This window comes from Bubalus bubalis, chromosome X, assembly GCF_019923935.1.
Source record: "Bubalus bubalis isolate 160015118507 breed Murrah chromosome X, NDDB_SH_1, whole genome shotgun sequence".
NCBI classification, from domain to species: Eukaryota; Metazoa; Chordata; class Mammalia; order Artiodactyla; family Bovidae; genus Bubalus; species Bubalus bubalis.
Genome location: NC_059181.1, coordinates 64,445,720 through 64,467,957, shown reverse-complemented (window position 1 = coordinate 64,467,957; position 22,238 = coordinate 64,445,720). Strand labels below are relative to the sequence as shown.

Genomic DNA, 22,238 nt, shown 5'->3' with positions numbered 1-22,238 from the left:
TCATCAGTTTAACATATATCCAAGTATACCAATTTCATTTCTCTCTTTGATATCTGAGCACACACTAGCACCTCTACTTCCTAGCACTTGATTTAGGGTGAAGATGCTTCCCAAGTCTTCAGTGTTCTGCTAGGGGGCATGTTCATCTTTTTATCTGCCCTTCATTCATTTATTAAGCATGTATAGGGTCCCTACTGGGCTTCCCAAGTAGCTCAGTGGGTCAAGAATCCACCTGCAATGCAGGAGACACAGGAGACAAGAGTTCAATCCTTGGGTCAGAAAAAGCCCCTGGAGGAGGTTGTGGCAACCCACTCCAGCGTTCTTGCCTGGAGAATTCCATGGACTGAGGAGCCTGGTGTGATATCACCCATAGGGTCACAAAGAGTTGAACATGACTGAAGCGACTGAGCATACACACTTGCAGGGTCCCTACTGTGTTCTAGGCCCTATGCCATATAAACATAAAAAGATAGACTCTCTGTCCTCAAAGAGCTCAAAGTCTAGTCGGGAAGAGAATCATAATCAAGATGATAAGGGCTGTAGTAGGGCTATGTGGAAGTGGAGAAGACCAAGGGCAGAGTGTGGAGGTGAGGAGAAGGAAGGACCTATGAGAGTTTCCTGGAGGAAGTTTTACCTAGAGAGGAATGTGGGGTAATCAGGAATAGGACGGGACCATCAAGTCAAGAATGAGGTTAAAGTGTATACAGAGGCCAAGACACCCAGGAGCTCTTGGTGAAACCCAGCAGGCAGAGTCCAACATGACCAAAAGCCAGGCTGCAGGGGGGACCTAGAAAAGCTCATAAGGGCCTAGGTGCCATGCAAGTTTGGTCTTGAGCAAGTACCTAGCATTGTCAGCAAATACCTGACATTATTTTCTATGCCGGCACTTATCACCATCTGACCTATCATACCTTTGCTGTTTATTTACTGTCTGTCTCTTCCCACTGGAATGTGAGCTCCCTGAGGACAGGGACTTGGCTTTGTTCATTTTTGTTTTCTGCTGCATCTCCTTTACCTACCACAGACACAGGTTTGTATTGCCTGGCTGTTGTAGGCATGAAATAAATATTTTCAAATAAATTAATGAGTGAAATAAAATAAAGAAACTCATGACCTAGGGGCTCTAGGAAAGACAAAGAGCATTACAATACAGACTTGACCTCTAGGAGCTTACAGACTAGAGGGGACCTAACAGGTGGACATGGGTCCCTATTACAGTCTGCCTCCTCTCTTCCTACACTTCCTCTCTTCTCTCCCAGAACTTTCAGATTGTCCCCTGACCATTCAAATTCCCTTCCCCTCACACATTTCTCCACCCCAGCCAGGACTTCGTGCTCCCTGACAGTGGCCCATGCTCCTATCTGCCCACCCTCCTGGCTCTGCCCGTCCCATATCTCAGTCCTGAGAGCCGCCTGCCTCTGCTAAGTGTTGTTAGCATGATCAAACTAATTTTCACTGATGTATGAATCACTGTCAGAGCAGTCTAGGTTATATGACCTTTTAAACTTTTTTGTTATGGAAACTTTCAAACATATACATAGCAGAGAGAAGAGTACAGTAAAAACCCATGTACCCATCACCCAGCTTTAACAATTACCAACATTCTGCCATATTTCTTCTAGTCCTCATTTTTTCTTGAAGTATTTGAAAGCAAATCCCAGAGACCATACCATTCCATAGTTGAAAGTGAAAGTGAAATTCGCTCGATCGTGTCCGATTCTTTGCGACCCCATGGACTATCCAGTCCATGGAATTCTCCAGGCCAGAATACTGGAATGAGTAGCCTTTCCCTTCTCCAGGGGATCTTCCCAATCTAGGGATTGAACCCAGGTCTCCCACATTGCAGGCGGATTCTTTACCAACTGAGCCACAAGGGAAGCCCAAGAATACTGGAGTGGGTAGCCTATCCCTTCTCCAGGGGATCTTCCCGACCCAGAGATCGAACTGGGGTGTCCTGCATTGCAGGTGGATTCTTTACCAACTGAGCTATGAGAGATTCCACAGTTGCTGGCCTGTAAATATTTCAGTACGTTTCTCCAACAGATAAGGACCTTTTCTTAAATAACCACAATTCCATTATCAAAACTGATGAATTAATGACTCCTTAATACCAGACACTATTAAGTTTTACCCAGTTGTCTCAAAAATATCTTTCTTCATGGACTTGTTCAAACCAGGATCCAAACACAATTCATACATTAGGCATGTACTTTTTAGGCTTAAGGCCACTAGGTAAAGTTTCAAGCCTCATGGGAAAATGGAGACTAATCAGCTCAAAGCACATCTAAACATTCCAAATTCTCTAACCCTAGAACCTCAGTGTGACCTCTCTCTGGCTAGAGAAAGGAGCTAGCCATCCAAACCTCTCATCAAAGCTTTTCTTTTTTTGATAAGGGATAGAAAGAGTGTTGCCTCAGGGTAGGACAGGGAGGGGAGAACCAGAGAAATGTGTTGCAACTAGCTTTCTGGTCTGCCTCCTATCCAGAGCACCCCCTTCCCAATCCTGGCGGACCTCTGAAATATTTGGTTCATCCGTGTAAAAGTAATCGTAATTGCAGTCATTCCTGAGAGCTGCTTACCATTATGCCTAATTATAGTACAGCACAATAATCATATGTGTATCATTAAAGATGTGTCAGATTGACTTTGTCATGAGTTTTATTTGATTTCAATATGAAACTGCTTCAGTACACACAGCTTCAGAGCTTGTTGCTCCTGCTCCCAACCAGGGAGCAAGGGACCAGCTGTTGGAAAGCCAGCAGCTGAGCATCCCTTCCCGTCTGTCCAGTCCCTCCCATCCGGTCCCATTCAGTCCTGTCCACTTCTGTGTGCTCTGACTGCTGCAGCTTAGGCCGGAGGTGCCCACCTGCCTGCCCTTCCTTTCTTTCTCTCCACGGGCTGCACATCTGGGCTCAAGGCAGAATGATTCACTTATAAACAGAAACAACCCAAACAACAGAACCCCGCAGGCTCTGCCAACATCAACTGCTGCTTCCCTGATCCACAGGGATCTCAGTCAAGCTTCTTTTGACTCACTCCATGCAACATCTTCATTATTCTCCCCATTGGCAGGGGTAGGGTGGGGAATGTGAGATGAGCTGATGTGTCCAAAGTCATCGAGTTCATCATTAGCAGAACCAGAAGGAGAATCAGAGGCTGTGGCTGCTGAGCCAGAGCTTCTGTAGGAACCAAGTCTGGGTCAGGCTCCATCCATTAGGCCTTCCTCTCTAGTAATAGATACGTTTTCAAATACACAAGATGATGCTGTCTGTGCTGCTGGGCAACTTCCTGAGAAGCAGGTACATGAGAGTTGAGGGGTAGGAGTGGAGGGCAGCACTTTTCCAGCTCACATTTACAAGTTGTGGGAACCAAGCTGATAGCCAGGACCAGGCCTTGCCTCATTGGTACATTGTCAGGCTGCCTCTTCCAGCAGGTTTCTTGCTGCTTGCCAGCACTGAGGCAGTCGCTAATCAGGTAAACCAGTGTGGAAGAATCATGTCCACCATATCAAATCATTGCCTAATGAGCCTTCCCTTTGGGTCCCGTGCAGACCTGATGAATGAGGCTGGCACACGTATGCCCAAATGCTCATTCATTCAGCTGGCCTTGAATGAGGCCCATCTTTGTGCTTGCTCTGTGCTAAGTAAAGCTACCATCTGGTTCTTGCTCCTGAGAGCTACACTCCTGGCTGAATGGGGAAGAAAGTTATGTAAACAAATATGTCAGAGTCGGACTTAGGGCTATAAAAGACCTTGTGAAGGTACAGATGAGGGAGCAAGGATCTTGCTTTGGGGGAGTCAGCAAAAACTTCAAAGAGGTTACATTGGAGCTAGGTCTTGAAAGATGAGTAAGAATGGTCTCCGCTGAGAAGGGAGGGCTGGGTGAAAATTCTTTGCACAAGGAATGGTAAGCAGAAAGGCCAGGAGGTGTGACAGAGCGTGAAGGAACCCAGGACCCTTTTGCAGATGTAGGCTACATAACTTTCCATTAAAGTATCTCAAGGGCTTAATAATTTAGACTTAGACTTCCAGGTAAACTATCACTCCAGTGTACTGATTTTCCATGGCATTTGCTCCCCCGCCTCATCACTTTTGGGCCAGCCTTTTGGCCCTTCTGCAGTCTCTCTGCACTTAACTCAAAAGCTGGTGCTGAAATATGCCATTTCATTTGTTTATTCTAAATTTTGCACCAGTCACATTGACCCACTGAATGGTTTAGGTATGTGTTCTAGGTTTCTTGGAGCAGAAAAAGGAGGCATTTTTTTTTTCCCCTAGAGTCAATCCCAAGGAAGCAGAGCCCACTTGCCATGGGTAGCAATGGCACAAAATCGCTGGAGACGCATGAATTCCGTGTGCTAGGCCTCTGCTGCCCTGTGTCTGTTCTCAACCAAATGGCCTGTTTGCTTAGCTGCTGACTGTTGTCTTCATTAGAAGGACATTAAAACACTTGGTTTGAGCAAGGCAAGGTAATGAATTGTTCTTGTGTGGACTCTTAAGTAAACTATTAGCATACTTGCCTTGGTACAGCATTACTAATCTGCTGACAAGCATTAACCATTTCTAAAGCATTGAGGGGACCACGAGTTAGAATTTTTGTAATGAAAATGCCCCTCCCCCATTTATCTAGCCTCTAGAGCTTTTCACAACATTTCTTTCATTGATCTTCATAAACAGTCCTTCAAAGTTGGGAGGGTGGAGGTCTGTGTCCCTATTTTACCAACTTGGAGATTGAACCTTGAGGAGTTAAATGATTCCAAGTGGTTCTAATGTTATTGGAACACAAGCCTCTAGTCATGATCATGGTGTCGGGAGCTTTCCTACTACTCCAAGATCCTGCTGCTGAGCCATCCCCCCATCACCAACATGGTAGGGGTTACAGGGGGAATGTGGGCAGAGGCAGTGCTCCCACATTTACAGGCCAGCTGGCCGTGGTCACTCACACTGTCTACATGCTCGCTGCACCGTTCACTGCACACTCGCCTTAAGAAGGACCTCCAGATGTTTGCCATGTTAGCACTAAGAGAGTACAATAGATAAAGAATAATAAAGAGTAACCTCAGGAAGCAAATACCCCTCCAAGATGTAAGTCATTTACTCCCTTCTTACCAGCAGGATCAGGTTCAACCTGCATAAATCTATTTTAGCGTACTTTAATTGCTTATAAACTAAATGTTTCCTGGATATGCTACCGACCATGAATAATTAGAATCATTTCAGTGACTGGGTTTTGGAAAGTGAACGGGAGAGCAGACAAAAAGGGGCTGCTCAGAAGGGAGAGTCATTTGTTAAAGCCTGAGTGGGAACATCGTCTCCACCGTCTCCAGTTTTGTTTTTTCATGATGTGACTAGAGCTGCCTGTTTTCCAGCTACTCTGGCTGCCCTTCATTTTTTTATGCATCTCTCAAGTAACACTAGCTGCTGACAGTAACGAGGCCCAAGTGGCCCCATGCCAGAGTCATTCATTCACTCAGCCAAGATGGATGGAACACCTACTATGTGCCAGGCCCAAACCAAATCTCAAGGCTAAGGAAAAAAATAACACCCAGTTCCCAACTTTGAGGAGACCACGGCCTGGTGGGGGAGATGGCCACATAGACAGACAATTATGCTATAATGTGACAAATGCTAGAATAGACACCTGACAGCGAGCTGCGGGAACGCAGAGGAGGAACTTACTCCATCAGGGGGAGTTGAGGCCAGCGTAGCTGAGAAGCAACATTTAGCAGGGGCACAAGGGAAGCAGAAGGGTCGACTAGATAAAGAGGAGCAGGGAGGGATGTTCTAGTGCAGTATGGCTACAGTGTAGGGGGCAGAGCCTGGCCCGTGATGTGAGATAAGACTGGAGGGGTCAGCTAGGCCAGACTGTGAAGACCTTTGTGTGTCCTGCTTGAGAGTTTGAACTGGGTACTGCAGTCAGTGGGGAGCCAACCATGGTTTTTAAGTAGGGGGGACGACGTGATCAGATCTGAATTTTGGATGGAAAACTCAGGGAAGGAGGGCAAACAGGGAAATCAGTTAGAGGCTGACTCAGAGAGCAGAGCTTTGCTTTGTCTTTGCTCTGGACGCCGGGAGCTCTTGCCTGCATGCCTACTACAGCACATACCACAGAGCATTAGTACTACTTGTGTGCACATCTGCCTCCCCATCCACTCCTTGAGGGCAGGGTCTGAGTCTCAGTTATCACTTCACCCCCAGAGCCTGGTACACAGGCGTCCTTGGGAGACATTGGTATCAAGTGAATGAGGGAACCAAATGAATCAATAGGATCTAAGCTGAGTGACTAAGCACAGCAGAGCACACAGCAAGCAAGTTCAACTCTGATTTGTTCCCACGTAACCACCGTGGTGGCTATATTAGAGAGAAATCCTACTGTTACAGAATATCAAGTCCATCCTTGACCTTTCCTCTGCCTCTGCCAAGCCCATCAACCTAACAATGTCCGTCACAAAGGAAGGATACACTATTCAGACAAGACACTAAAGTTGCTTACAAAGCTGTGCTGGTGCTGGTTATGACCCTGTACTCTGTTCTTTCTCATAAATTAATTTTTGATGACTTGTTTAGAATATGTCTTCTTTGTCTTCATTCTGCTCTTTCTGCCTTTCTTATCTTCTCTCCCTTCCTATTTAAATCTTATTCATTCTTCAAGGCCAGTTCAGTTGCTTCCCATCACCACCCAGCCCCCACAATCAGAATTAAGAATTCCCACTTGAGTTCCTGTAGCTCCAGAGAAATGACTCACCTATAATGTTCATCTCATCATAGTTCTTCCTGCACCTCTCCACCTTTTGTACTAAACTATAGGCTCCTCAAGGCCAGGGATGGTCTGCTTCATCATTACTTCCCTAGCACCTCCCACCCAGCATCTTGCCCCAGCAGATAAGTAGTAAGTGTTTTCAAATAACACCTCAAGCATATTGTGTGCTATTTGGCTGTCCCCTTAGAGTTAATGCCAGTCCTGAGAGTACCCTACACCTCTCTCTCTCTTCTTGCAGCCGGCGAGATATGATTTTATTCATCTGACAAATGGCAAAGAAGAAAAATCATTGTTCATCAAACATTGAGAATATCTCCCAGAGATAGAGAGTCCCTAATCTCTATCCCCTTATCCCATATCATTTTGGGTATTTTGAAAGCACAGAATCCAGTGCTTCTAATAAAACATAAGCATACTGACCCATTTAGGGTCATAACTTCACATCTTTGCTGAGGAGCTTATTGTATAATAGGTCTCACCTATGATGCTAAGTGAAGAAAAAGAGAAAATGAACATTCTCTTTGGAAGGACATACTGAATTAGCTCAACTTGGAACACAGTAAGCATCCAGAACCAAGAATTCAAGTTTTTCAGGTAGAAATGTCCAACAGACAATTATAAACTCATCAATGGCCAAGGATAAACAATGAACCTAGAAATGTAGGATCTCTGCACAAAAGTGATTAAAACCATAGCAGAGAGTGTAAATTCTTGCAGAGAGGGAGAAATGAGCTGAGAGTACACCTACATTTTAAGAGACAGGTGAAGGAAGACAATCCAGGGAAGGAGACTGACAAGGAACAAAGAGAAGAGTTGTGATGAGAGAGAAGATACCACCATAGATGAGACAGTGGTTGATGACAGGTGCTGGAGAGAGATCAAACAAAGTGACTGATCACTGAAAAGAAGACATTAGGTTAGGTAATTAGGGGCTTACTCTTAGTCAGGGGCTTCTCTGATGGCTCAATGGTAGAGAATCTGCCTGCCATTGGAGGAAACTAAGAGACATGGGTTTGATCCCTGGGTCAGGAAGATTCCCTGGAGAAGGGCATGGCAACCCACTCCAGTTTTCTTGTCTGGGAAATCCCATGGACAGAGGGGTCTGGAAGGCTACAGTCCAGCGGGTCACAAAGGGTGGGACACAACTGAGCGACTAAACAGCTTAGTGTCCTAAGGCATGTGTGCTAAGTCGCTTCAGTCACTTCCACCTCTTTGCAACCCTATGAACTGTAGGCCACCAGGCTCCCCTGTCCATGGGGTTTCCCAGGCAAGAATACTGGAGTGGGTTGCCATGCCCTCCTCCAGGGGATCTTCCAAACCCAGGGATTGAACCCGAGTCTCTTAGTCTCCTCCACTGGCAGGCAGGTTCTTTACCACTAGTGCCACCTGTGAAGCCCCTAAGTGTCCAGGGGCACCCCTGGGAAGCCCCTAAGTGTCCTAAGGCAGGACTAGCAAATATTGGCTACATAAGACTACATCCCTCCAGCCCCCACCCTGCCTACCAGGTATTCCTATGGATTACATGACAAACTGGTTTGGGCACATTTTCCTGCTGAACCTAGATATAACCTCAGAATCCTTCTCAACACAGTACCCCAAGCAGCTACTGTCAATCAATCAGAGTTGCCAACAAGCTAAAATCTCTTTGCCATCCTTCTAGAAAACTGTTCAATGGAGGTATGGGGAAGAAGTGCATTGAAGTGCTTGAGAAATGAAGAGGTCAAGATAGTGAAGAAAAAAGATCTTAAGAAGTTTAGCAGTGAAGGAACAGAGAGGGCAGTTGCTTGGAGTAGGGTACAGATCGAGCCAAGGCAGCATTTACAATCCTCCATTTCCTTACAGTCATCTTAGTACTTGGCCAACAGTAAGCCAGGTAAATCAATATCCCTATACTCTCCCTTCTTCCATCCCACCCTTGGCTGAAGGAAAAATTAATGTAAAAAAGCTTCATGTGTAGGCTTGTTTCCAAAATATTCATTTGATTAACAGAGACATATGGTATAACCAGAGTTGGCCCTGCATATATTTATGAAGGAAGAATTCTCTCTAATAGTGGAACTTTGAGGATCAACTGTAATGTGGGAAAGGTATTAGTCTTGGCCATGGTCCTTCCCCCCAAACCCCTGGAAACCACACCCTGAAGTGTCCTTGGCCTGCAGGGAGATCCCCTAGGGAAGTGGCAGCCACCCTGCCTTTGTCTCCTCTGCCACCTCCTCTGTACCTCTTTCCCTTCCTTGACAATTTAGCCCACACACACGTTTTTATCTCCTCTCCTTTCTGTCACTTCTGTCCCCTTGCCTCTTTCCTACCACTTCCAAGTTCTCATTCTCTTCTCATCTCTTCCATTTTTCTTAGTCTCATTCATTTGCATCCTCTTCTTCTTGATCTCTCTACCCTCTTTCTACCCTCTTTCTAGCTTCAGAGTTTTGGACTACAGGGTAAGGTCTTCACAAGTTCACCCTCATTCAGTCTGAATGGACATTAGTAAAGAAATTCTGTTTTGCTACTGTCCATTATATGTGGAATTCCTGTTTCTTTGTACAGTTGGTAAAGCACAGTAAATAGTAATATCTAGCATTTAATGATAACAAACATTTACTGAGCACCTACTCTGCTCCAGGCACTGTTCTATGTACTTTAAGTTCAGTTCTGCACTCAGCCATGTCCGACTCTTTGTGATCCCATGGACTGCAGCACGCCAGCCTTCCCTGTCCATCACCAACTCCCTCAGCTTGCTCAAACTCATGTCATAGAGTCGGTGATGCCATCCAACCATCTCATCCTCTGTCGTCCCTTTCTCCTCCTGCCTTCAATCTTTCCCAGCATCAGGGGCTTTTCCAGTGAGTCAGTTCTATGTGCTTTACATGGACTAACTTACTATCACAACAGCTCTCAGGTACATTCTGTTATCCCCATTTTACAAAGAAAACCGGGGAACAGAGCAATTAAGTAACTTGCCTAAAGTCACACAGCTAGTAAATGTTGGAGAAGAGATTTAGGGCTTCTCCCCTATGATTCCAGAAATCATTCTTTAACTACTGTGCTTTTTGCTTCATGGTGTAATGGAAAACCCACTGGACTGAAAGTCTGAAGTCATGGGTTCAAGTTCACATCTCTTACTTTAACACTGTGATCTTGGACAAGTCATCTCAGTTGTCCAGCGCCCCACACGTGTGAGGACATTTTACTGTACTCTAGCCAATACCACACAGTTAGGCTTGGATTTATTCCTCTGCCCTCCCTGTAATCATCTTTCTCTCTCTATTTAGATTTTCATCTCCTTGAGAGCAGTCACCAGACCTTAGTCTTTTTTTATACTCAACCTCCCCTCCAAGAACCTAGAATAATTCTCAGTACCTAAAAAACATGTGTGCACGCATGCACACACACACACACACACACTACTGTGGGTTAACTAACATAGGAATGTTAATGAATACACAATACACTAAAGGGCTATATACGTGTGTATGTTCATGAAGCCGAAGTACTTTAGCTAATGGAATAATACTATTTAATACTTGGCATATTCTTTGTTTACATATAATCAGTGCTCACATAAGCTAACAGTTCCCAGGTTTACCTGATTATTTTGCTTAACAAAATTTTTTATACCAATACTTAAAATACCATTAAAACTTCTTGATAATAAAACTATTTCAATGCCTTACTCATTCATTCACTTATTCATTCAAACAGTTCTTGGTACTGGTGTATGAGCCTCACCATGAAGCAGTTCTTAAGTAGAGACCTTGTTCAAGTTGTGAGATGAGCTCCACAGGTGGGATACCGATGTAGGCTAGGGGCACTGGTTTTCCATCCTCATGCAGACTCCACATATCATATCTTGTCTCTAGGAGCACATATCTCCCTGACCCCTCGGTTGTGCTCTGTACACTCCTAATTCCCCATTCCCCTGCCTACAAGCAATTGCCTTTGACACGCTGCTTCCTGCCAGTTCAGTCCAACAACTAATGGGGTTATTATTTTTGTTTGTGTTGTAAAGCCATGGCAATAAAATTTACTCCCAATAATACCACTGCAATTTTGTGTTCTTAAAATGTACCATAAATGATATATATATAATAACTGAGTTTCCTGTAAACAGAAACTTTTTTCTGGGGAAAAGAGAGCTTTTTTTTGTTTCTATCATGGTTGGGGCCAGGTTCTTTGATGGAGTAATTGGTGACATAGGAAAATTTGAGAAGCGTCTTACAAGACCATGTTACAGTTCAAAGTGATGATGCTCTATCATTCTGGTTGCAATGAGTTCTTTTCCCAGGGTAAGTAAGGATAAGAAATGCTCTTCCCGGTCAGGGCCAACATCACAATCACCAGCACAAATTCCCCAGCTGATGAAAGAGCAAAGCCTCAGTGGTCTATAAAGAGAGATTAGCATCAACCATGGGCTTACCCTGATAGGATCAAGCCTAATTTATAGGAAAAGGTAAACCTTGAGTTAGCAACAAAATTTTTGAGAGCTTTTTGTAGTATTATAAAAAGGGGGCTGGCTTTTTTATTTTTTTTGGCTTTTTTATATTAACTAGGAGAGATAGATGCTAGTTTAGTCATAAGAGTCACATTACTGGCGTGGCAAATGTATTCCTTTAGGCATCTTCCTCGTGCTGAAATTCATCCCTAAGGCTCTAAGAGATTTTACCTTACCATTCTCTTTCTTCTTCTCTGGTTGCTCTTTTTCTGCCTAGTCACTGGCTCTTTTTATCCCCTTAATGCCTTAGTGTTTAGCCATGACCTCACTTTCACACACCATCATCACATCTCTAGCTGCCTGCTGGACATAGTGACCCGTATATCCTACTGTCACCTCAAGCCCACCAAACCCAAGCTCATCCACTTCCCTGAGCCAGGCTAGCTCTGCCTGCCACTTTATCCCAGATCTGTCAGGGGTACTGATTCTCCCACTTGCCCAGACTCAAAATCTAGGAGTCAACTTTGACTTCTCCCCTGCTCTTTCCTCCACAACCAGTCAATTACCAAAGTCCTCAGAAGTCTACCTCCACGGTCTCTTTTCTATCCTCCCTGTCACCACAGCAATAACTCTTTCTCAAGCCCTCGCATCTCCCCCTTGAACTATGGCAGTGACCTCCACACTGGTCACCCACCCCTTCACATACTACTCCTGGGTCTCCTAAGGCACAGCTCCAGTCCTGATATACCTGTCACATCAAGTCCTGTCTCTCAACCTCGGGTTGAAGGCTTCCCATGCTCTCTCTCCTTCTACAGCTTTAGCCAACTCACCAGACTTGCCCTGCTTCCACTAACTAACCCTCCACCCAATCCCATCCCTGCCTATTTGCAATCACCCCATCCTTCAAGACTCTGATTCTCCCTACTGGACTTGAATGTCTTCAGAATCCTAAACACATTTTATTTCATTCCTTCAACAAACAGGAATTGAGTTCCAATTATTTTCCAGGCCCTATGCTAAGAGCTGTAGGTAATATAAATATGAATATAACAGTACTCTTCCCTTGTGGCACTCTGACTAAGGAGCTGGAAAGATGGATATAAATAACTCAAAATCCCTGTCAGAATGTCTCTGACTCCCATCATATGGGCACTTCCCCTCAGCATACAAATATACTTAAGACCCTCCCATCTTAAAATACCTCCCTCCTCCAGTCCCACCCCTGTACCAAACTCCTAAAAAATGAGAATGTGTGTATTCTTACCCATCATTGTTATCCCCAGTTCTTCCCACCAACTCTTCAGCGCCCTCCAGTCAGGCCTTGTCCACACCCTCCACTAACTTTGCTGCAGTGAAGATCTCCTTCCCATAGACAAATCAGAAGACCACCCTCCTTTTATTCACCTCTCCACAACATCTCAAACTGTCACCAGAACTGTTTCCTCTCCCTGTCCACTTCTGAAGTGTTAGCTGTTTTCCATGATTCTTTCCTTGCCTTTCTTCTCTTACTCTGTAGTAAGCCTCCCCTTTCAGCCAAGACAATTCCTTGGCAGTTCTCATCCAATTCCTTTATGTCATTGATAACTCCCAAATCTATACACATATCCTATATCTTAGGCCTAACCGCTTGCCTAAATTCCAGACACTAAATCATCATTATTCTGACCCTCATCGTGCCCCCCTGTGAGCCCCCCTCACACCTATACACCCCACCATGAACCCTTGTCCTCTGCCTGTATTCCTCAACCCATTACAATACTTCCTACACAATGGGAAATCCTTGACTTTCTCTTTTTCCTTACTTCACATATCCAACTCGTTGTTTAGTCCTATTTATGTTATAAAAGATAACATAAAGAGTTTTTCAATCCCTCTGTTTTCCCACCACTGTTCTTGCTCAGGCCCTGTTACCACTCATCTTGGCTCTAGCACCAAACTTCTCACTGGTCCCCCTACTTGCATTCCTCCCCTCAAATTCCATTCCATTCTCTACACTGTAGCCATTGAGTCCTCTAAAGTGCACAGCTTATCTGTTCATCCTCTCATTTCCAAGCTCCCTCCAGTTTCCATTCACTTATGCCACAAATAGTTATTTGCTACCTCCTAGGCATAAGCACTGTTTGGGGAACTGGTATGACAGTGGAAAGCAAAACAGTGTTCTGCCCTTGTTGACCTTCTAGTCTGGGATCAGACCAAATGCCTTAGGGTGGGGAGCAGGCAGTATCTACCATAAAACTCATCCTGCCCCCACAATCTCGTGTCCTCATTGTCCTTATACCCTACTCTCAAGCCCCATCATATTAATTTCAGTGCCTGTAATGTGCTATTCCATTCCGCACTCCCTGCCCCTGCCCAGGCTCTCCTGGAAATGCCTCCCTCCCACCCACCAGGCCCCTTTTACAGATCCCCTGACACAGTCACTTCCTCTGGAGTAGTTTAGAAGGGCTTCCCTGGTAGCTCAAATGGTCAAGAATCTGCCTGCAATGCAAGGAGCCCAGCTTCAATCCCTGGGTCAGAAGATCCCCTAGAGAAGGGAATGGTGACCTACTTCAGTATTCTTGCCTGGAGAATTCCATGAACAAGGGAGCCTGGTGAGTTTCAGTCCATGGGGTTGCAAAGAGTCAGACATGACTGAGTGACTAACACATGGGTAGTGCTGATCTCTAGAATGACCTGGATTCAAATCTCACACTGCACATGATAGCTGTGTGACCTCTTCAAATTATCTGACAACTCTGTGCTTGAGATCCTCATAGGTTTGAGAATTGTCAGTTCATAAAAAGCGTGGAGACACTTTAAGTGCCTGACACATAAGAAGCCTTTAACCAATATTAACTATTACTGATGGGATTAACATATACACGCTGCTGCTGCTAAGTTGCTTCAGTCGTGTCCGACTCTGTGCGACCCCAGAGATGGCAGCGCAGCAGGCTCTCCCGTCCCTGGGATTCTCCAGGCAAGAACACTGGAGTGGGTTGCCATTTCCTTCTCCAATGCGTGAAAGTGAAAAGTGAAAGTGAAGTCGCTCAGTCGTGTCCGACTCCTAGCGACCCCATGGACTGCAGCCCACCAGGCTCCTCCGTCCATGGGATTTTCCAGGCAAGAGTACTGGAGTGGGGTGCCATTGCCTTCTCTGATATACACGCTACTGTATATAAAATAGATAACCAACAAGGATCTACTGTATAGAACAGGAAACTATACTCAATATCTTATAATAATCTATAGGGGGAAAGAATCTGAAATATATATGTATATATATATTTATATAGTAACTCAACATTGTAAATCAAATATATACTTCAATTTTTTTAAAGACAAAAATATTAACTGTTATTACTTATATCTTTAGTATTATTGTTATACCTCTCATCACACTGTTCTATAATATCCCTTCGTACTAAACATATCTTACTATCTTTGCACCCCAGTGACTAACCTAGTGAGGCACATAGTAGATATGTAATAAATGTTGAAGGAAGGATAAAAGGACTGACTGTTCCAGGTTTGTGGTTTGGTTTCCTGTGACCACATAGGATTATGAAGGAATAACAACAACCTAAGGCTTCTTCTGAATATCTTCTTGACCAGGTATCTAAGTGTATGTTATTTGCATTGTATAAGCAAGAGCTGGAGGGGAGTGAGCGAGAAAGGCACTTTGAGCTGGGCTGAACTGAACAGACTAAACTATTTCCTTTTTTTAATTCATTGACTCTTGGGTCAAGAAGAAACTGACTTCCCTCAAGTACCATTCCCTTCCACTCCCATCCTTCAGCCCCACCTCATCCTTTCCATTTGTCTCCTTCCCACTACCATGTTCCCCTCAAACATGCATAAATGAACCCCAGAAAGCAAAAGGAGCACTGAGGGAAAGGGGGAAGGAGTGGGAGAAGGTTAGCACCTCCCTCCTTCCTTTGCTGAGATCAAAGCCTGCATTTGCACTTGCTGGCCGGCTGGCCTCTTTCATGCCCTACTCCACCTGTCTGGAAATGGCATTGCCACTTGCCCATTTCCTTTTCTCTTCAACACTGGAGGGCAGCTTCAGGGTGGGGCCTTGAACTATTTCTAGTGCAGGCCAAATCCCTCCATCCCAACATCTTTGCTTTGTGTGATCAGATTTCCTTTCCACCTCGCCAGTAACAAGTGGCGGGAGCAGAAGGCAGGAAACTGTGAAAGAAGTCAGTTTCTCTACTGGCCCTTGGCGGAGCTCATGGTTTAAGTAAGTGGGAAGCTACTGGGGCTTCTGGGCTTTTGTCTGGCAGGAGGAACAAGTTCTTCTTTCTGCATCTGGGGGTGGGGAAGGTCCCAGTGCTTGGCCCAACATCCCCCGGGGTCCCGGTGAGGCACCAGTTAGGCAATGGCTTCTTGCCCCAAGAGAAGAGAATTCACATGTACTGACATCCTACCATGTGCTGGGCTGGCCTCTGTGGTCGGCCCTTTAATGTATATTATCTCTGTGATTCCTAACAACCCAGTTGGGTCAGCATTTATCATTCTTCTGGTAGCAATGAGAAAAGAAGCTTGCCTGAGGCACACAGCTCAATCCAAGTATGAAAAATCCAGCTCTGCCTGACTCTATGGCCAGGGCTCTTGCCGCCTCATCATGCTGCCTTGAGAGCTGAGAAAACTGTTCATGCCATAAATTGGTTCTTTGCATTATTCCACAGAATTAACTGAACAGCCAGATAAACCTTTTGTGAATTAACGTAATTCAGCATAATTTTAAAGTAAAGGTTGAAGGAGAACCTTGAGTTCAACTCTACAGGCTCTACAAAGAGGATATGACATAAGTTTCTGCCTTTGCAGAGTTCATGGTCCCATAGAAAAGAGTTAACGAGTACAAAACTAAAAACATAATATAACACAAAAACAGAAATACCACGAAAGAGCCAGAGAGGGAAAGAGGGCACCACCTTTGCCTTAGATACAGCCTCTGCCTTCCTCGTGCCTGTCTCTTCCCTCAGCTCCAAGCAGAGCTGCTCAAGGCTGCCATGTGGAACTGGATCACAAAGCAGGGACTTTCTCATATCATCTGTGTTCCCTAGCCTAAGAATAGTGTAATAAGTAGTACCTAGGAATAATATTTGATTGGCAAAGGTGGGGAGATGTTTAGGAACCAGGCTTACCTGAAGCCAGACTTCTTCAGCAAAGAATGGGTTATTTATGGGTTAGTTAAAGCCAGATGTTCAGACAGCCAGGACAAGAGCCTCAGTCCCAGTCAAGCTGAGCTCCATCACGTGGCAGTCAGCTCTGGCCCCAGCTGACCGTCTTGCCACCATGTGCTCACAGCCCAAGAGGGGGCTAAAGCTGGAGAGCGGCCTGAGCATGCAGCAGGTCTTCACAATGAGGACATGTTGTTCCAGACACTCAGCGCAAAACAGATAGCTCACGACATGCCTTACTGACAGAGGATCAGCGGTGTTATCTTTATAGATGGAGGCAGAACATTCCCTCCTCCTAGACCTCAGCGAGGCCCCTTGCCTCTGATTTTTATAGCATTTGATGCCAGGAGTTTGGGTGTCTCAGAGTAACTTCTTCATTGGACCTGCCTTTCTTCTGTTGCTCACTCTAGACCCATCTTTCCCTGCCCATGAAATGAATGTACTACTTCACAGCCTCTGGAGTAGGAGAGGCCACTTAAGGAGAGAGGGCTACACCTGTTTGAAGCCTTCTCTTCAAGAGCCAAGCCCATGAGGTTCTCAGGTTTGGACTAAGGGGCCCCCCTTGGCTAAAAATACAAACCTCTCAGGTTTCTTTGATCAGAATGGGGGAGTTAGTTTCTGTAAAGACCATCTCTACACAAGGCATCTTCTATCTCCAGAACTTGGGACTTTAGACATCAGTGAGTAATAACTTCAGCAGGAAGGAACTAGACTCCTCTCCTTTTTAGATCAGTCCAATAAAAGAAAAAGCATTATAATCATTGGCACAGTCTTGGTCATTTTTCTTTTAGTTAGATATGAGGAGTCTTCTGTCATAGATGAGCAAAAGTCATCTTCCCATCAAATTACTCCCATAGATTCCACAAAGATGCTGTTAGAATCCCTAGAGATTATTCCACAACCTCTCCCATGGTGCCAGATATACATCCAGACTCTTAACAAGGATAATTTGATGGCAATGGCAGTCACTTTGGATTATTTTTAAAAGGTTCTTTGAATGACATCAAATTCATGACACATGCCAAGATCCCTTGTTTTCATGCCCTCTGTACCATTTTTTCCAGGGAATTTGAATTTCCCTGGCTTACTTCTGCCTAACAATATCACTATTGAAAGCACATAATGTTAAGGACCATATGCTCTCTCTCCAGAAAGTGTGTACAAATACTATTTCTGTTTAGTTTTTAACAGAAATAGTAGCTTTGCATATTTCCCATTCAAAAACTTCTCCCAATTGAATGATTCCCTCTGTCATGGGGTGTTTTTCCCCAAGCGGTCCCTAATAGAGAAGCTGAATCAGATATTGTGACTTACCAAAGGTCACAAGGAATCATCTAGTGAGCTAGAAATAGAAACCAAAAACCTTTATCTTGATTCCCTGAATTTGAAAACAAACTCTACTACAGAAAAAATAGAAAAACTAGGCTCATTTGACATTCCTGTTGCAGGGAATTCAAGGCAACCAAAACTAACAGGCCTTGGTCTGTGAGGACCAAGGAGGTGACTAAGACAGGTGCTGCCTGCCTTTAAGGAGCTGATAAGCCAGTATAGGGAGATCAGGTCACTGTTGAAAAATCTCTACACACTGAAGAGCACCTAGAGGACCCCAAAGGAGGGCTTGTCCATCTTCACAGCCCCTACAGCAGCCAGCACAGTGACCTGTGTGTGCTATGCAGGCAAGCACTGTCTATTTGTTGAACAAGGGCCATAAGAGATGTATCAACAGAACGCTCTGGGGCTTGTGTAGAATGAGGGACAGCTTTGTGAAGGAGGTGACATTTGAGCTGTGCCTGGAAGGTTAGAGAGGTTTTTCACAGGCAGCAGGGGATGGGGGAGGGACTTTGCAGGCCTCAGGAAAAAACAAGGGCAAAGATCCTCAAGGGGCTGAGGGACCAAGCATGGTCTCATTTGGGAGAGCCCAGAGCTGGCCAGCGTGGCTAGAGAAGAGGGAGTGAGTGAGCTGAGGCTAGAGAGAAAAGTTGAGATGTGAGCAGAGAGGACCTTGAACATCAAGCCAAAGAAAGAATTTTGCCGTGGACTGTCACAGGAGGTTTGAACAAGGGGACCAGTTTCCTGCTGCACCCTCCTGCCCTGCCCATCTGGGCCTTCCCTGCCTTGTCGGTAGCAGTGGGTTGTTGTTGTTGTTCTGATTGTCTGTGGTTTTTTGATTTGGAGGTTTTCTGTGGTTTAGTTTATTTTTTGGCCTTTCCCTTTTCCTTACAGTTTTTCACAGCATATGGTCCTGATTATGTGCTGGAAATCACGCCAAGCTGCCGGCCAGACCGCAATGAGCCCCACCGAGTCCAGCAAATCCTCAACTACATCAAAGGTGAGCACCACCCTTCAAATCCAGCTCTCCTCATTCCACCCAGCTTGTGGTGACCCATCAGTGGGGGCTTCCCCAAATACCATTTGTCATTTGGTGGCTAGACTTTATGCTGACTCAAAAGGGAAACCTCTTCTTGGCCTAAGAGCTTGTAGTTGGAATTCTGCACTGGTCACTCTGGTTGGGATTGTCATTTGGCCAACTAATGTCACCTTCAGGGAGACAAAAGTTTCAGCTTTAAGCACCTCCAGTGGAAAGCCAGTTCTAAAGTGTGCCCTGGAACTCTCTTTGAAAAGGGCAACAGTAAAACCCTCTCTAAGATAAGAGAAGGTCAAGTCAATTCAGACTTGGGGTTGGACATGGGGGCAGGAGGGCTCGCAGGCATTCTGTTCCAATGTGGTTCATTGGTCCAATAGAGCTTTGAGTGACTGTGAGCCCACAGTGAGTAGTCAAAGATTTTGAAGCCCTGGGAGTGGGTTCCCCAGTCTCACTTAGAGCACTGGAGATGTGGCTGCTTCCCTATTCTTCCTTTCCCTAAGGTTGGCCTCCAATTATTCTGGTCTCTGGACAGAGGGAAAATGGCAGTCATCAGGTTATTGCCCACTTGATCACACTGTCCACTAGCTGTTTGGGAATACTGTTGGTAGAAACTCCCCTCCCAACCCCAACTGCTGTTTCACAACTAAACTCACTTCATCTACAATTTTTTTAAAGTTGTTTTGGTACCCACATTCCTATTTAATTGAATTTGTGTGTACGTGTGCATATTTTGGGGGGCCCTAATTATTTGCAGAGTTAGAAGGCCAAAGGTATCACATTGCCCATAATGGAGAGTGAAATTCCTGTGTTTATTCAACTAACAACCAAGATAGCACTAGTTCTCCTAACTTTGATTCCCTCATTGGAATAGACTCCAGCACAAAAGAGAGGCCCGTTCTGTGTCAGAGTTAGTGTGAGGGAACACGTTGTCCTGGGGAATCTTTGCCGAAAGTGACATTAAGGCCCTGTCATCTAGTACAGCCCAGTCTGTGACAACAGCCTAGTCCATAGCCACTGACTCCACATCCCAGGCTCCTTTGACGAAAGAAAGATTTCTAAGCTCATGAGTCATAAACTCATAAGGTTGTGCTCACAGCAGTGCTTATCAGCTCTCTCAGGTATCACACAGCCCTCAGCCTTTCCCTGATCCTGTAGTTTCAAGGCACCTCCCTCTCGTCTCTCAATGGCTACCAACTTCAAAAGTCTTCACTTCCTAACCAAATCCTCCTCCCTCCTTGAACCTTTAAGGCCTTTAGAATCCTTCTTTTCCTGGCCTTTCTCTAGCCTTTCTTACTACACCGCAGACTTGATTAACACATGTTCCCACCCTTGTTTCCTCCTGTCCCTCTCAGATCCTGGACCAAATTCTCATACCCTCTTTCCCTTCACCTTGCCATTTTCCCCTCATCCAGACTCTAAATCCTGGTAGAGCAGAGACAAACAATAGAAATAGAAACTAAACAAGGCTCTGCAGCCACTTGCTCACACCTACATATGTGCAGATATCTTTATGCCCTCATGCTTTCCTGCACACATACCCAGACACATATCTCCAGAGAGCGCTGACCTCATGCTATTGAGGAAATGGACATGAAAAGCAAGAGAAGACATAAGGAAAGTAATTCAAAGGGAAGAGAATTAGGAAAGATAAGAAACCCAAAAGAAGAATACATTTTTTAAAAAATACTCATATGAAAAATGAGATAAAAGATTAGTTTGAGGATTGGTTAAAAAATAATAATAGAAAATTTTAGAGGATATGCAAGTTATGTGGAAGTCAAGATTTTTTTTAAATATCCTAACAGGTTAAAGCAATATTCCAGTTGCAATACCATGAAATTAATGTATAGACCAGGAATTGGGTCTTCAAAAGCAACTGGACACGAGCAAGATAGGAAGACATGGCTTCACAGGATTTTGTCTGCAAGAGTTAGGGGTTTTAGTCAGTGTGAGTCACCATGGCAAGGTAGCCTCCAGAGATGTTAATGCAGTATTGACCTTACTTTAAAAGATCTTGAGACAAATAGGAACATATGTTTCAGGAGGTCAGGATGGGGAGAGGATTGGAGCCCAGGCTCCAAGAGGTCTGGTTGGAGGAAGATCTGGGTTTTTGGAGAATAGAAGACTCAGGGGTATGTTGTCCCATATCTCTGAGAGGCTGTCACAGAGCAGAGGGTATAGACAGAGTCTATGTGGTCACAGGACACAGAGCTAGGACCCATGGTTAGGTATTATTAAAAGGCAGATTAAGCAGATTTTCATTCAAGATAAAGAATTTTATAATGATTACAGCTGTCCAAAGTAGAACAGACTACCCAGAAAGGAATGAGGTCTCTATTACTGGAGACCTACAAATAGAGACAAGACAGTCAATTGGCTGTCATATTATAGATGGAGACCTACATTTGGAGGTAGGTGATTGTACTAGGCTATCGTTAAGGTTCCTTCCAGTCCTAAGATTCTAGGATGCTGTACATTAATTATTTGAAAATACAAAAACAATAAAAAGAAGATGAGAATGCAGGGGTTGGTTGATGAGTCATAGTTGGGGGGTGTTGTGGGGGAGGTAATACTGTGTATAGGAAAGAACTGATGAGGAGAAGAAAAGAAACTAAGTGGCTAAGAGTGGGTGGGGAGGAGCCAGGGAGGGCAGACAGCAAGTAGAATGGCTATAGATTACTAGGAATCTTCAGATTTTTCCATTTAGCCATCCCTTTCATATTGACAAAGTCTTGTGTTCTAGCCATGCAAATGAGCAGAGCATATAAATCCAGAACTGAAAAGAAATGCAGTTAAACCTACAAGAAATGAGGCTAGAAAGAAGTCCAAATGTTAAAAATGGCCAGGCTAACCTGCTATACTGAGGCCGTGCCCCTGCAGCCTCGTGACGTGCTGCCATCAGACAGTGCGTTGCCATGACAATGGTCAGTGTGGAGAGGCTGCTGAATTTTCTGCATTCTGAAAGATTTTCCTGAACCTGCGTAAAAGACTATCATCTGTTCTTCAATATAAAACCTCAGTGAGGCTGGCCATTTCTTCCAGTGTCTCTCCCTCTCCCCCTCCACACCTCCCCCTATTAAAAACAAAGGTGGTGGGGCAGAGCCAAAGATTATTTGGGGAAGTGGATGGCAATGAGGGAGTGGATGGACTACATTCCACTCTATGGGAAGGAGTTTCACCAGCATATCTGGTTGAATTTATTTAGCCTTTGAGCTTGGGTTTTCTCTCTTTCTCACCACATCCCTTAGAAGCACATAAAAATGGGATTTTTTTAACCTATTGGAGAGCAAACCTGAGGAGGTTCATCTTATAGTGATAAATTCCCTATGCTACAGGATGACTGGCAAATTTGGACCTCACTTTATCCTGTCTTTACTCCCTATTAGACTTTCTGAGAGAGGGAAAAAAAGACAAAAAATAAAACCATGGAGAGTTGTTGTTGTTCCCACAAATCGTTCTTCTCGTGTCAATGAATCTTGAAGATTTGTGTGATTGTTCACAAGGAAGTATAGGTTAGAATGTGGAT

At 44.7% G+C, this 22,238-nt stretch overlaps 1 protein-coding gene across 2 annotated transcripts in view; it reads left to right on the top strand.

Moving 5' to 3' along the window:
• The window catches only part of HDAC8 (histone deacetylase 8), a 248,094-nt gene that overhangs the window by 198,582 nt on the left and 27,274 nt on the right, over positions 1-22,238 (top strand). For both annotated transcript variants that reach the window (XM_006070018.3, XM_006070019.3), the window contains exon 10: positions 18,571-18,676. In XM_006070018.3, the coding sequence (XP_006070080.1) occupies positions 18,571-18,676 (106 nt within the window). The remainder of the gene's footprint in view (positions 1-18,570; positions 18,677-22,238) is intronic.